The sequence below is a fragment of the Pelodiscus sinensis genome, chromosome 26 (assembly GCF_052426305.1).
Source record: "Pelodiscus sinensis isolate ZL-2025 chromosome 26, ASM5242630v1, whole genome shotgun sequence".
NCBI classification, from domain to species: domain Eukaryota; kingdom Metazoa; phylum Chordata; order Testudines; family Trionychidae; genus Pelodiscus; species Pelodiscus sinensis.
The window spans coordinates 9,271,823-9,287,593 of NC_143077.1; the positions used below are offsets into that span (position 1 = coordinate 9,271,823).

A 15,771-nucleotide genomic window follows, 5' to 3' on the forward strand; every position below is an offset into this window, starting at 1 on the left:
CTGGCTTTGCTGACATGGGCTTTCCAAACTGGCAGGGCAATCGATGGCGCACACATTCCCAATACAGCACCACCCCACCTTGCCTCAAAGTACATCCATCAGCAGGGGGACTTCTCCAGGGTGCTTCAGGAACCTGTGGAAGTTTCACAGATAAAGGCGGGGTGGCCTGGATGATGCACGCATCTTTGGGAACAGCGGCCTGTTCAGAAAGCTGCAGCCTGGGACTTTCTTTCCAGACCAGAAAATTGCAGTGGGAGATGTGAAAATGCCCACAGTGATCTTAGAGCCTGACAGCCCTGGCTCATTGAAGCCTTAGACAGGTCACCTCAACAGCTGAAAGGAATAGTTCAACAACAGGCTAAGCCAATACCACATGGTTATTGAATATGCCTCTGGCAGACTGAAACGGAGATGGAGGCATCTCTATGGCAGACTGGACTTTTTGGAAGACCATATTCCCCAGGTGGTGGCCGCTTGTTGTTACTCTCACACAAATAACGTAAGCAAGGGTTTGCCCATGGGTGGAACAATGAGACAGCGCTGGGATGCACAGTTTGAACAGCCAGACACTCACGCTGTCAGAGAAGCCCATAGAGTAACCATCAATATAAGGCAGGCTCTGAGGAACCTCTCTGACAATGAGTGGCACAGACATTTCTGTGGGTTGGGGTTGCTTCCTTGCCTCATCCCACTGCTCATCCTGAGCAAGGCATTCCCATGCAACCCAAGGGTATTTCAGGTTACCAGGGGCCAGAGCCATTGGTCTGAGTCCTGTCACAAATTAAATTCATGGAAACCTGCATCATGTGTGTCTTTATTGTTGTCTTTCCATCAGGATAATCAAAAGTAAGGGATTGTAAGGGTTACTGGAAAACCTCACAATTGTGTTCATGTCCAGCTGTCAAAGTCATAGCTGCTTTCACAGGGAGTAGTGTGCGCTGTGACAATGAGTGTGTGGTTATAGAGGGAGGGTTGCTGGATAAAGAATTCTGCATGCAGTCAGGGTGGCTGAACGTATGGGCATGGAAGGATGGTTGCTGTGGAAAGAGTTCTGCATGTGTTGTCAGGGAGGCCTTTGATGCTGTTTGCTCTGCATCTTGACAAGACACTTCAACATCTCATTGTGATCTTCCATGAGCCTTAGCATACGCTCAGCGGTTTGTTCTGACTTGCATCTTCATAGCTGCTATTTGCTCCCTTTTCTCTGTTTGAAATTTGAACGATGCTACATATCCTTGATCAGATCCTCGTCTTCTGAGGTTTTTCTCTTAGTTGACAGAGTTTGTCTGCTGGTGAGTGTACCCGTCTTCTCAAGGTCTGATCTGGAAAAAGGAACCGTTAACAATGGAGTGACTGTTTTTTATGATAAAGATTATAACATTTCACTAACATGCACATCTCTGAACAAAATTTGACACTTTTATTGTTACCTTAGAGCAGTGGTTCTCAAACTTTTTGGCCCATGGCCCGCCTGGCTCAATGCAAACCTTCCTGAGGGCCACCAGTTGCTAATGGAAACTCACCATTAATTACATAATTACACCTGAGCCATTTTGTTAGTGCTACAGCTAGGGAGAATGGTTTAATTTAAATTATTAAACAGATTAAGCATTTTACCTCTCTTGTTAGTTTATCAAACTTCATTTTAAATTAAGTAAAATATTAATTTATGTCCAACACAAAAGGTTTCAATATTTTCTTTATTTATGGCAGGGGTGGAAAACTCTTTTTGGGTCGGAGGCCACTGACCCATAGAAAACAATCAGTTGGGGACCACACAAGTAAGAAGCAAAAAACTCCTCCCAAACCCCCCAACCCTCAATGATGCGGCCCCCAACTGAGACACCTCACTTCTCTGGTGCTCCAGCTCCAAGGGACAGGGAGGACTGAGATTCAGGGCTTCCCATAGCCCAGATTCACTTTTCTGGGGTTCTGGAGTTAGTGGATTTTGTGGACCCCCCCCCCCTTAGGCTCTGGGGTGGGGACAAAAATAAGGGGGTTCAGTTTGCGGAACAGGGCTGCCAGCAGGTACAATAGGGATGGGGATGCAGGATCTGGGCAAGAGGTGGGGTGCAGGAGGGGGTGAGGGTATGGGTGGAAGGTAGGGTGCAGAAGCAGGCTGGGAGTTGGGTGTCTGGCTGGGGGGAAGGGAGCAAGAGCAAGGGAGGGTGCAATGTATGGCCAAAGGGGAGGGGGGAATGCAAGAGCAATGGTGGATGCAGGAGTAGGGTGGGGGATAGGATGTTTGGCCAGGAGGGAGGGTGCAATGTGGACAAAAGGGAGAGTGTAGGAGCAAGATGGGGGTGCAGGGTCTTGGTGGGGGGAGGGTGAGTAGGAGTGGGGTGTGGGAGTGCTTACCCGGCTTCATGCCCCCGTTGCTCCCGGCCAATGGGAGCAGCAGGGAAACCCCCCGGTCAGTGAGTCACTGCGCTGTCATTCTCCCAGCAGGGTGAGGAGTGGGGGAAACTCAGCTCCTTCTCCTCCCTCACACCGCATGGAGCCTGTGCTGCTGCTCCAGCCTTGACCTTGCCACACAGCCATGAGGCTGGCACACCAGCTCCAGCTTCCTGCTCAGAGGACAGGCGGGAAGGGGCAGGGAGGGTGAAAAAAGCCCCAACTTTCCCCCGCCAGACCTGGCTTGTAGAGAGGGGCTAAGCAAGCAGCTCCACATGCTGCTGTTCCCCCAGTGGGGCAAGGGGGGGGGGCACACACAGGGTGGCAGCACACAGAGCTGCTTGCTCTGCCTCTCTCTGCGAGCCAGGTGTGGCAGGGAAGGTCGGGGCTATTTTCACTTCCCACCCTGCGCACCCTCCGAGTGGGAACCCGGAGATGGTGCTCCAGCCTCGCGGCTGTGTGGGGACCATGAGGCTGGAACAGCAGTGCAGGCTGCCCGCTGCATGGGGGAAGAGGGAGCTGGACTTGAGCCGTGGGCCACCGGTAAGGTAGTGGTCTGTGGACTGCACTTTGAGAACCACTGCCCTAGAGGCAAACAGATCTCACGAGATACACTGATCCTGATAAGTCTTAAAGGTGGGGCGGGGGGGCGGGGGGGGAAGAGAGGAAGGTTGGGCATGGGGTCCCCAAGAAAGTACAGTCTGTGCTTGGGCAGCAGGTGTACATGGAAACAATTTGTAATAATCCTACACTTGTCGACAGGCTGCCATTACCCTGCTGATGGTTAACAGGCAAACCTGGGCTCAGCTTCTGGATGCAAGTGGGGGACACCTGGCAGCCAAATTCTGTGACACCTTGGTTCCAGCAGCACAGTACGAAGGATGGTTTGGGAGAGCACTGTAGTATGGCGGTGGGGAAATGGCAGCCCCAGGAAATCAGGACAAGCTTTGACACCCTCTCCCAACAAAATTCTATTGATAGCTCTGTGTACATCCATGCTCTGTTTGGACAGAACGCAGACCCAGGCAGGGCGTAGCCAGCTCACAGAAATACAGCCTCCGGTCATCCTGTCCCCACACCTCCGGGTCTGCAAGAGCAACTTCCCATGCCATGCCCCTCCCACACAGCAACTTACTGCCCCGGGTGGCTGCCATTCCCCCCCTCCAGCTGCACTATAGCAACTCACCACCCCACATGGCCATCAACCCCACCGCCCCTCTCCCCCGCCTGCACAGCAACTTACCCTGTTCCCTTCCTTCATGCTCCACATACAGTTGCTGAGAGTCCTCACAAACATCAGAACTTGAGAACAATTCCTTGCTGCCTGGAGCACTGGATTGAGCCTAAGCGCCTCATCTGCTTTCATCTGTTCATCAATAACTTCTGCCTCTGACTCTGTGCATTCTCCTCAGGTGTGGACCTAGGGTTCCTATCCCGGATTACATCCAATTCTTTATAAAAATGACAGCTTGTGGGTGCAGCACCAGACCAGCGGTTTGCTGCCTTTGCCGTCTTGTGTGCCTGCTGGAATTCCTTTACCTTGGCTTTGCATTGTAGAGTCTCGCGGTGATACCTCTTCTCACACAGGGCTCAAGAAATGTGACTGTACATGTCCCCATTCCTGTGGGTCACTTGCAGTTGTGAATACACAGATTCTTCGCCCCCCACACTGATAAGATTCAAAAGCTCTGCAGTGCTCCAAGTTGAAGAGTATTTTGAGCGAGAGCCACCTGTTTCCCTGAGAAGACGCGGTAAGGACCACTACACAATGAGCCAGACTCTAGGAAGTGGAATTTAAATTTCCTGGGTATTGCAGCGTGGAGGGGTGCCCCTGATTACATGGCTGCAAAGCAGCAGAGTTCAAAGTGGTCACCAGAGTTGCTAACTGGGCATTGTGGGAAATAGGCTGGAACCTGGAGGTCAATCAACTGGACAAAAACCCTACTATAATAGAGATAGAAATGTAGCCATGTTAGTCTGGTGTAGCTGAAACAAAATACAGGACTATGTAGCACTTTAAAGACTAACAAGATGGTTTATTAGATGATGAGCTTTCGTGGGCCAGACCCACTACAAAGATCGCTTCCCCAATTATCACCTCTAATACCATTAGCTCACAGACATTTACCGCTCTCCCCCTCCTCCCCCCCTCCCCCTTCTGTTCTGTAATGTGATTTGTCCTTTTCATATGTGTTCATTTTTTTAATTGTATCCTTTGGTATATATGGTTGTGACTATTTTCTTCCACTATTTAATCTGAGGAAGTGGGTCTGGCCCACGAAAGCTCATCACCTAAGAAACCATCTTGTTAGTCTTTAAAGTGCTACATAGTCCTGTATTTTGTTTCACCTACTATAATACACACTACAACTACATGACTGTCGACAATAAAAGGAGGGGAGAAGAGACAAAAGTCCCACGTGGAGGTGAAAAATTTTTGGACCCAAAACTGGGTGTTTGTGTCCCATCGCAACATGAATGGTCTCCGGGTTTTATTGCAAGACAGATCTTGACAGTGTAGACAAGGCCTAACATCTCTTATCAGTGGGTCACAGACTCAATAGATGGCTTGTTTCAGAGGTGTTAACAGCCCTGCAATTGGTTCACTCACGGATAGTTAATTGCTAATTAGCACATTTAGCAACTTATTGTAACATGTTGAAACTGCCTCTTGGAAACTTGTCTGTTGCTGAATTGGGAGAAGCTGACTCAGGAACTAGAAAGCAGAGATCACATTCTAAATAAGATACTTTGCCAATTAGCACATGCTGGCTCTCCAATGTGAAGCAAGGGGCATGGGGCAATTCCATTTTCCTGGAGTGGACCCAATTCTAGGTACTAGCTCTACTGGAAGAGCCTCTTCAGACTGACACTCGTGTTTCTTGTACTTCACGCTACTTTTCAATGTTAAGCAGCAGAATGCTCACAAAGCTGGCTCAAGTGCACATATTAAAACCCATATCCTTTCATAATCTAATACATCACGTCTTATTTCATCAGCATTTAGCACACAATAGTTTCTGCAATACACTTGTTTGCGTTAAGAGGCACTGATTAATCATGGCTTGCATGCTGGTAATTCTCTATGCACAATAAAGTCACAGTGAGTAGTGCATTGCACAGAGAAGTGGTCCAGTGGAGGACCAGTGTCCTCAGAGAGCCTGGGAGGTGGCTAGCTGTACCTGAAAGAGCCCATGATGGTGAACCACTCCATCCTGATTGTGCAGAAGGGAAAGGAGAGAGTATTCTGTATGCAGCAGCATCTTGCCCTGTCGCTCCTCTTGGGTTTCTATTCCTTTGTCACCTCTTTCCTCTAAAGTAAGGATCTTTGGGAAAAGAGAAAAGAAGCCTTATTCCTTGAGGGGAAACTGAAGTCCCCCACTCCCAAATCTTCAGCACCAGCTGTACAATTTAAACATTCACATGTGCATTGAAATGCTGAATGGAATTACACCAGTGGTTGATTTATGTACTTGCCACAGCGTCTGAACTAACACATGTGCAGCGTGACAAAGCATGAATCTGATGAGCTCACAGGAAACACGCTGCCATTTGCAAGTACCCCTGATTTTTTCCTCCTTTGTTGCCAGTACACCAGGCTTAGTTCCCCAGCCTAGTGGAAACTGTTTAATGCTGTTCAGAGCGGTGGCCACTGAGGCTTTGCTGAAAAGCTAATTCTTGCACCAATGTTGCTGCCTGTGGAGCTGAACTGTTGGCATGAAGATTCAGCTGCCATTCCCCAGTACAGTGTTTCTCAACCTTTTTTTTTAAAATAAAATACCCCTTAAAAAAAAAAGTACCCCCAGTACCAACAGTTTTCAGACAATTTTTTTCTACCTTTGCAATACATTTGTTTAAACAATTGAATCATAGCTGGGCAGGTGATGACATTTTTGAGTGTAAAAAGTACAAAAATAATAAAATGCTGTAAAATTTAACACACAAATTCTGTTTTCTCCACATTCCAGTTGCGTTGAGGTACCCCCCAGACTTCTCTCCAGTACCCCTAAGGGTACTCTTACCATTGCTTGAAAAACAGTGCGCTAGTATATACAAGGGCTTTAGACTTGCATTCCCCCAAGAGTCAGGCAGCTCATCTGCTGAAGCAAAAGTTAAAAAGTCTCAGAGGATCCGCCCATAGTAGATTTTGCTCACCTTCAGTTGATAGAAGTCATCTGTCCCATCCTTTCTTGCCAAACACTGAACAATGCTTGGCACTGGAGAGTTACCTAACCGGGGACCTACCGGCACAAAGCAGAACAGATTTGTTTTTCTTCAAGAAACTCTGACTAATTCAATGTTATGTCAATACTCAGCAGTCATACAGTTTGCATAAGTCTAAATCAAGTTCCTTTTTCAGCAAGGTATGAATGCCCGCACTGTGCGGCTTCTTCCCATAAAGTATATTGCTCTTAAGAAACCAAAGGATTCTGAATCTCCTTGGACAATGCTCTATTGGTTCCCAGAAGAGACCTTACCACAGTATACAACTGCCTCTTATAGGGATACAGATTTCTGCATGCCTCAGCCATATAACTTTTACATTTGCTATTAGCAGCTGTGGCAAGGAATGCTTACTACTGAACTTCAACCTAATTGCCATTCCTTAAGGGGCTGCTCAGTTTAATAGTTTACTGAATGCACCAGAATAACCCTCCGTAATGATTCCCCATCTTGACTAATCAATTTTTAACAACAAATGGTCTGGTAGCACTACATAGACTAATAAAACATGTAGATGGTGGTATGAGCTTTTATGGCCATGAAAGCTCATGATACCATCTACATGTTTTATTAGTCTATGAAGTGCTACCAGACCATTTGGGTTTTTTTTCCCCTTGTAATGACTAACTCGGGTACCCCCTGAAGCTTCCATTTTTAACCGACTGGTAGGTTTTATACAGGGGACTTCACAGGGATCTTGGCATTATGTAAAATAACTTAAAAACGATAGTATTCAAGTGACAGCCAAAACCTACAGAGGGGGTCAGCTTAGAGGACACCTGCCAAGGAAAGAGCAGCCACTGTGTTATTTCAACAAACAGTGTGTGCACTAATTTAGCAGCATATTCCGAGAGAAGTGGGGCTAAGCTCCTTAAGGAAACCTGTCCTACACCAGCAAGATGACAGCTTGCCTTTTGATACAATTCAAATATTCAGTTCCAAAACCAATAAAAGCAGGGACTCACAGTTGTTCCCCTAAAGTCCATGTGTCTATCCTGCTAAACACATATATGCTGACCATACGTCCTGATTTTTCCAGGACAGTTCCAAATTTAAATACGCTGTCCTGGTGCCCCATCAAGTAGGGAAATGTCCCAGAAAGCCCCACTGGACATTTCACTACTTGATGGGGACACTGGTTTGCGGGAAGAAGTACCGCGGCATGCCATTGCTCCTTGCATGGCGCAGTACCCTCTTCCCCCTCCCTCCAGCAGGGCGAGTAGGGCAGCCGGGCTGACTTCCAGTGGCGTGCGGCCCCTCCCTCTCATGGGACTACCTCTGCCATGCAAGGTCCTGGTTTATGCTGAGGGAAGGGGGGGCCAAGGCAGGAGAAGGAAGGGGAAGGCACCAAGGGGCAGAGTGGAGGAGAGACAAATGCCAGGGGCCAAGAGGAGACAATGAGGAAAGAAGGGGGGACAGGAGGAAAGGTGTCAGTAGGGTGGGAGAAGGGAGGGGACAGGGTGACACTGGGAGAGAGGAGGGACAACAGGGGCAAGAGGGAGGAAGAGGAGAGGGGAGGAGTAGGTGCTGGGAGAAGATGGGTTGAAAGGAGGTGTAGGCATGCGGAAAGCAGGCGATGGAGCAAGTCATGTGTGAGGGCACAGGGGCATAAGGAGAACTGGGGCAAAGGGTGGTGAGGGGGTGGGCACCAGGGAGAAAAAGGGCAAGGAGGGAATGAGGAGGCACCAGGAAGGTGCAGGGATAAGGGAAGATGCAGGTGCCAGGGGATTGTGGGGGTGAAGCAGAAGGGCAGACACACGGAGGGGAGGGACGGACACCAGAGGACAGAGGAGAGAGGCAGGGCAGGTGGGCAGAGGGAGGTGTTAGGAGAGGGGATGGGGAGGGGTAGCTACAGATGATCAGAGTGGGGCTAGAGGAGGAGTGGACACAGGGGAAAGAGACGGGCTGGTGCAGGTCCCCAAATGGCTGAGGGGAGAAGGGCAGAAGTCAGGACAGCAAGGGGGGTGGGGGAGGGCAGCAGGCACCAGGGGAGCAGATGGGGTAAGGGAAGAGTGGGAGACATGTAAGCAGAGGGAAAAGGGAGAGGTTGGTAAGATATTTATTAGTAACTTGGGTGCCACACATCCAAACAAGCGCACATGAACTCAATACTGGTGCACAAGACAAAATTCACTCCGCTCATGGGAGGAAAATCTTAGAGGGAACACTTCCCCCGTCTCTCCCCCGAGTTAATGCAATGCAATTTGGGTTAATGCAATTGCAGGATAGTTGCATGAGGGTTCGGGGGGGGGGGGGGGGGAAATCCCTATTGGTAGAAGGGCGGTGGGAGGAGTTCTTAGAGGGGTCACACAACACCCTTTACCTCTGGTCATGTGTCCCTCTTGACCTCGGGAGTACTATCTCCTGGGGTGCGACTTCTTGTGGCAGGGGCCTGGCTAATGGGTGTCAGGGAGCATGGTTAACAGGGTCAGGGGGCATGGCTAACATGTCCCTAATTTTGGTTCCAAAATAAGGTCACCATACACACGTTACGATCACCCTCAACTTTACAGTTGCAAGAACTTCAGGGGTTGCTGCTTTGTCAACATCAGATGAAGTGGATTTTGGCAGACACAAGAACCTAGATTACAATTCCGCTTTGTCTCATTTTATTGACTATTTTCCTTAAGGTTTGCAACCATTAACTTTCTACCTCATACAGCACAGGGGATGAAAAAACCCTCTTTGCTTACCTAGGATGAAAGGGCCTGCTCTTTTGGCATTATTTCCAGAAATCCCTGTACAAAGTGCCTTGGCCTTAGCAGATGTCTCCCCAGCTCCTCTGTCTGAGGCTCGCCGCTTCATCCTCAGCTCTTGAAAGACAGGGAGTATTACACATCAGTGAGTAACTAAGCTCTGCTTCTTATGCTAAATCCTACCTTGTGCTGCAAACCTTTTACTTGATGATGCATGGCACCTCCACCTATTTGTATAGCAGAAGGCAGTTTCTGCTAACAAAAAGCAGTGGCTTGCTTACTAGTGGATTACATTGGGAGCTACTGGCTTCATGCATTTCAGGAAGGTACAAGAAACAAGTTAGCTTCATAATAGTGCAACGTTCCTAGATGATCAGTTATCTGACCCATGTAGAGGGGTGCGGGGGGAGGAGAATTAGGGGAGAGAGATACAAATAATTAAGACTTTAATGACAGGATGAAGTACATGAATGAACACATTCGAAAAAGCTTCAGAACAAACTGCCTCTGTTCCTCCCAAAACCCCCGAAAACAATTCATGAGACCCTAGGATTTTATTCACACACTTACGCTTTAATTACGATGGCCAGCCATTGAGAAGCACAAGAGACTTTACAGTTCTCCGCACTCAGAGGAATAAAACTGATCATATGGTTGAACTGATTCAGAGGATTGGGGAGAGAGTGCGCATGAAAGATCCACAAATCTCTGTTAGCTAATTCATCCTTAATTTACAATTTATTTGTAAATATGAGAGAGAGAGAGAGATTGAGATTATATATAAACTAAAATTATCCTCTTTGTCCCTGAGTGCCTTTTGATTAGGCCATAGGGTGAACAAACTTCATTGCACAGTGAGCCCCCTCCTGACAACACAAAATACCACATGACCTTAGAGGAGGGGGGACCAAAACCTGAGCCTGCTTGAGCTCCGGGAGTGGAAGCGTAAGGGGTCCACGCACATGTAAATCAGCCCTGATGAGCCCATTAAACTGAGGTTGCAACCCATTTAGGAGTCCCGACCCACGGTTTGAGAATCGCTGGCCTAATCTATACTCTTTAATCCCTTCAGGATGTTCATCCAGATGCACTGAGTAAAATGCAGGCACTTTCAGTCTACGGTGTAAAACCACTGTCTCGCATTTCCGTGGTAAGAAACACACCACCCTTCTCCCCCAATCTCAAAAGATATTTGGCAGTGGACAAATTCCTCATGAAAATCCTTGATGTGAGCTCCCCCACCCAACTGCTATGCAGGAAAACACTTGGCCATGACAGGAATGTCTTGCATGCATCCAAATGTGCAGCTAACATCATTGTACATAGACAGACCATCGGCATGGATCACTCTACACGTCCCTGGAGTAGGCTCTGAAGCGTGTTATCGTCTCCTTATTCACTTAATGCAGAGATATTCTAGACTATGAAACTATTGTCATTGTTGTGTTCTGCACTTAGTGGTAATGTTCCCTCTAATCTTTTCCATTTATGTGCAGATTTTTTCCATTCATGTGTGGAATAAATTTTGTTATGTGCACCAAGGCATGTATAAATATGCACCATCAGAAGAAGTGCAACATGAGCTGTGGGCGCACTGCTCATCAGCTGGGGCTGGGCATTAGAATATTTCCTGAGTAGCTGCACAAGTGCACAGCTTACAGCAGTCACTGGACCAAGCACCAATCTCCAGAGTTCCTCTTCCCACCCACATCTCCTCCCTGGCTGAGGAGCTATTTTAAAGAAAATCCCTCAACTCCAAACTGGTCAACTGTATTCATTCTAACTTTTTTAAAGCAGTTCAAAAAAGGAAGGACACACCCACACCCACCCACCCACCCACAGCATGGCCTGGAGAAGTCCCTATCTCCCCTAGCCAAAACAAATTCCCTTGCAAAGATTCAATGAAGGGTGCTTTCAGTACTTGTTTAACAACTCTCTCACCTTTTAAAACAGACATTCTCCCCAATCTCCAGCCCCAACTGGTTAGAGTGGGAAGTTCACACCTCTGAGGGCATGAACTTTTCACTGACTGCTGACTCATCATCCACCGCATCAATTTATAAAAAAGCACTTACCACTGTGCCCAGCAGAGCAAGTAGTTTTATAGGAGGAAGTGGAATGTGTATATGAAATCAATCTGCAGGTTTAGATTAATTCTCTCTCACACACACACAAAATATTTGTCTACTGCCCCATTATGGACACACACGCTATATATGTATATATAGTTTTCCCTTCAAATTAAGTATTAACTGAAATGAATGGAATTAAGTTATTATGCCTGTGCACTTCAGTGGTTAAGGTCTGGGTCTTAGTCCTGTTCAAGCTGTATCACTGACTTTCACCAAGTCGATGGAAATACGCACAAACAAAATTTCACTGAGGAAAGCCTCAACTAATACATATGCTGCAACAACTGGTGCTGCTGAGTGTGTATTCATTAGGTCTCAGTGGTACACGACATTATCGTAAACAAAGCAATCTGAGGACTCACGTTGTAGTTCAGCATCAACCATATCTTGATTCTTCTTCCAAACTAGGTTTTCCAATGCCTCAGGAAACAACAGGCATCACCCTGGAGAAAGCTGGATAGTCGAAAGGTCAGGGACTCTGTAAATGTAAAAGGAGATGATTCGAAAACCACAACATCAGGTGTATGAGTGATTACGTGGTAGATACAAGAGACACTTCTGTAATTTGCAACATCTATGTTTTGTTTGTCTTAGAATAGCCTCCAGATCCTCCTCTAAGCTTCTGCTTGTGGACAAGAGCTAGAAGGGCAACTGAGGCTCTGTTACTCGAGGGTTACCTGTGTGCATGGCACTGTACAAACAGAAGACAAGTACTTGCCTCAAGGATCTTTTTAATGATATTTTGTGGTGAAAGTTGGAACATTTACAACTCAGTAAAATCTATCATAATTTTATGTAGAATAAACCTTCCTGGACGGTTTTTAAAATGATGCCTGACTTGCACTTTTACTTAAATAAAAATTAATAAGACTTCATGGATGTAAAGAAAGAAAGGAATTCATCGCTGGCAACTAATTTTTGTATTGCTATGAAAGGGTTAAGATGCACCAAGTCTGCAGAAACTGAAATGCAAAGGACAAAGTTTGATACACTAAGGTCTTATTGAATCCTGGATGCACAAGGACTTTTCTTTGAAAGAGCAAAGCAAATCAGTGACAAAAATAATTTCACTAAAATTAAAGATTGCTTACAGTTAATCTGATCATACCTCAAAGTCATGCTCAAATAAGGATTGCAATTAGGATTTAGTCAGGCAGCTAGTGTATTAAAAACAATCATTACAAATATTTGAGGTTTAAATATTGTATAATACAATTTGTACTGTTTTACTAAGCTCTAAAAGTATTTTAATAATAAACTGCAGTTGAACCTAAATGAATGTGTATGCAACCATATTTGACACAACAATAGTCAAATCTTCTTTGAGGTCAGGTAAGATGCAATGTTACAATACTCTCTGTTACTGGAACTTGTTTAAAAGGCTATACAGCACTGTACTTTGTCATCTTTCGTTTTTAATATTTTCTTACAATGCCAAAGGACTTAGCACTAGGAGCCAAGACTCCAAAGAACATTTGTTTAAGGCTCGTCTACACTTAATTTAGGCTGACCTAGTTAGGTCATGCAGGGGTATGGAAAATGTACATCCCCGAGAGTGGTAGTTCAACTGATCTAATCCCAGTGCATAGGTACCATCAGAGGTCAATGGAAGAATTCTTCTTTCAATTTCACTGCTACCTTTCAGGGAGGTGAGGGTGGGGAATTTACTAGAGTGATGGAAAAACCCCTTCCCTTGCTGAAGCATCTACATTACTGCAGCATATCTGCAGACATAGCCTGAGTTGCACAGATCAGTGACAGATGGGCTGTAACAGTGCAAAGGAGGCAAACTTATAAACACGTTCTACACAGCATTTTCACTATGAGTTTAGCACAAAGAGTGGGCGTTCTCATTCCTGCCCTGTTAAAGGGACACTGACTTAAATATCATACTCCTGTCAGAAAACTTACCAACTATTGTTATAAGCAAAGTCTGAAATGCCTAAGAGTGAACAATTTTAATCTGCACATCTGACAGCACTTGCTGTCTAGCCTGTTTCACTGCTTCTCCCACTATAGGGCATTTCTCCTGTTTAGTGTGAGAGCCCAAACAACAACAAGAAAGAAAGTAACTTAAAACAGGAAAATGCCATTGTAAAGCCACAAAAATGGACAGGAAGACTCAGCTGCAAGCACAGCACCTGAAATTACTTCTAGTTCATGTTTTGAAAGTTCATGTTTTGAAACAGAGGATTTCATGTTGAAGCTTCTTTAAGCAAGGAAACATGAATTAAACCCAAGATAGAGAAAGTCCCAGAAGCAAAGGGAAGAAAGTCAAAGGCAGCTGCTCTCAAACACCAGGAAGTTTGTTCCCTTTTCTGCCTTTACGGACATTGCATAACCCAGATTAAACCAAGGAAAGTGGTCAAAAGGCCACAGGATTTACTGTGCAACTTCTCTCTCAATAACTGGGGAATTCCAATGGAAACACAGGTTTATTTTGCCTACAACAGCATATTACTTTGAAAAACAGGCTCTGGGAGGTGAATCTATTTTGAGGCCTTTTAAACAGAAAGGCAGCAGTGCTGTTTTTAGTTGACACTGTCCTATACACCACAGAATGCATTAACTTCACAGCCCTGGGAAACTGCAATGCAGGAGATGCCCCTCCCTCTACCAAGCCAGCAGGTGTACAGAATATGCAGATCTGCTAGTGCGTCTATTGTTTTGTCCTAGCCAGAGCACTGCTATTATAAAGCTCATCTTGAGGGTGGGGGAAGGGAGGGCTCTCCACGGGAAGATCACATAAAAAATATTTGATATTGGGTTCTTCGATCTAGCAGACACAGGTGTGACAATCTCACGCTAGAAGTTGAAGAAAGAGAAATTCAAAATGGAAATAAGATAGAATCATAAAATCCTAGAACTGGAAGAGACCTTGAGAAATCATCAAGTCCAGTCCCTTGCCCTCATGGCAGGACCAAGCACCATCTAGATCATCCCTGACAGACATCTATCCAACCTGCTCTTAAATATATCTGGTGATGGAGATTCCACAACCTCCCTAGGCAATTTAATTCCAGTGTTTAACCACCCTGATAATTAGGAATTTTTTCCTAATGTCCAACCTAAACCTTCCATTGCTTCTTGTCCTATAATCAGAAGCCAAGGAGAACAATTTTTCTCCCTCCTCCTTGTAGCACCCTTTCAGATACTTGAAAACTGCTATCATGTCCCCCTCTGTCTTTTCTTTTTTAAACTAAACAAACCCAATTCTTTCAGTCTTTCCTCAGAGCTCATGTACTTCTTTCAGCGAGTGTGGAACAATTTACCGATGGTCATGACTAGCAATTTTAAAATAGAGATTGGAAGTTTTTCCTAAAAGAGCCACTCTGGCAATGAATTTGGGAAGATCTCTGGCCTATATCATACAAGAGGTAAGACTATTTCACAATAGTTCCTTCTGGCCTTCGAGTCTATGAATCCCACTGAAACCTGGTCTACAGGCTGCCAGCTCAGATGCAAACTACAGGTGGTACCTCCCTGGTCCAACACCCTTGGGACCTGAGCAGTCCTAAACCACAGAGTTTGCCAGACCAGGGGAGGTTAAGACTCCCCTTCTGGCTGTTGACCCTGCTCCCGCCATAGGCCTGCTGCTCCCAGCCCTGCCCGCCCTGCTACCTCCGGGGCTGCATTCCCTACCACCAGCTCAGCCCCTGAACCTACAATATCCGTGGCCTGTTGCCAGTCCAGAGAGTCATGGATTTTAGACCTTCAACCTGTATTTAGTTATATTCTGAAAAGATCTTAAGTGTTCAGTCATACTTAAAGGGACACCATCAAAACCAGTAGTCATCACTAGACCCAGCCGCTGCGTCTGGAAGCATGGATGCTAACCCTGCACTTTGCCTGTATGCTCCATTTTTTGCGAGCATGGAGGGCAATGAAAGAGATGAGAACCTGGTTCTGCAAGCATTGCAGAAAGCAAGATAATTTGCAGGCCCCTACACTTCCCAAAGGCCCTCACAGGACCCCCAGCCTCCCTTAAAACAATCAGAGCTTCCTCCCAGACTAAGAAGGATGGTAGGCACCAGTGGATCCCATCAACACTACCCCTACATCCGCTGTAGGGAATGCCAGAGAGCAACAGGAAGTGTCATAGTTCCTGCAAAGGCCAAGTTCAAGTCCCAAACTCCAATTTGTTTGGTAGAATGTTTTACCACCACTGATCAGCCAAAGCAGCAGGAGGCTTTCCCTTCCCCCTGTTTGCTCACAAGAATAAGAGACATGAATCTGAGGAGTTCTGCATCATGCAAGGATTTCCTGCCTGGACAGGAACCAAAGAGCTTATGAATAGTAATAATCAGAGCCCCGTATATAATGCA

The 15,771-nt window shown here is 46.2% G+C and overlaps 1 protein-coding gene across 4 annotated transcripts in view; it reads right to left on the minus strand.

Moving 5' to 3' along the window:
• STK40 (serine/threonine kinase 40) overlaps positions 1-15,771 on the minus strand; it is a 51,307-nt gene that overhangs the window by 20,836 nt on the left and 14,700 nt on the right. For 2 of the 4 annotated variants that reach the window (XM_075908955.2, XM_075908956.2), the window contains exons 2-5: positions 11,809-11,924; positions 9,312-9,431; positions 6,550-6,635; positions 5,577-5,720 (exon numbers count right to left, since the gene is read on the minus strand). In XM_075908955.2, the coding sequence (XP_075765070.1) occupies positions 5,577-5,720; positions 6,550-6,635; positions 9,312-9,431; positions 11,809-11,830 (372 nt within the window). In that variant the 5' untranslated portion in view covers positions 11,831-11,924. The remainder of the gene's footprint in view (positions 1-5,576; positions 5,721-6,549; positions 6,636-9,311; positions 9,432-11,808; positions 11,925-15,771) is intronic. The other 2 variants (XM_075908957.2, XM_075908958.2) reach the window with 1 other exon arrangement.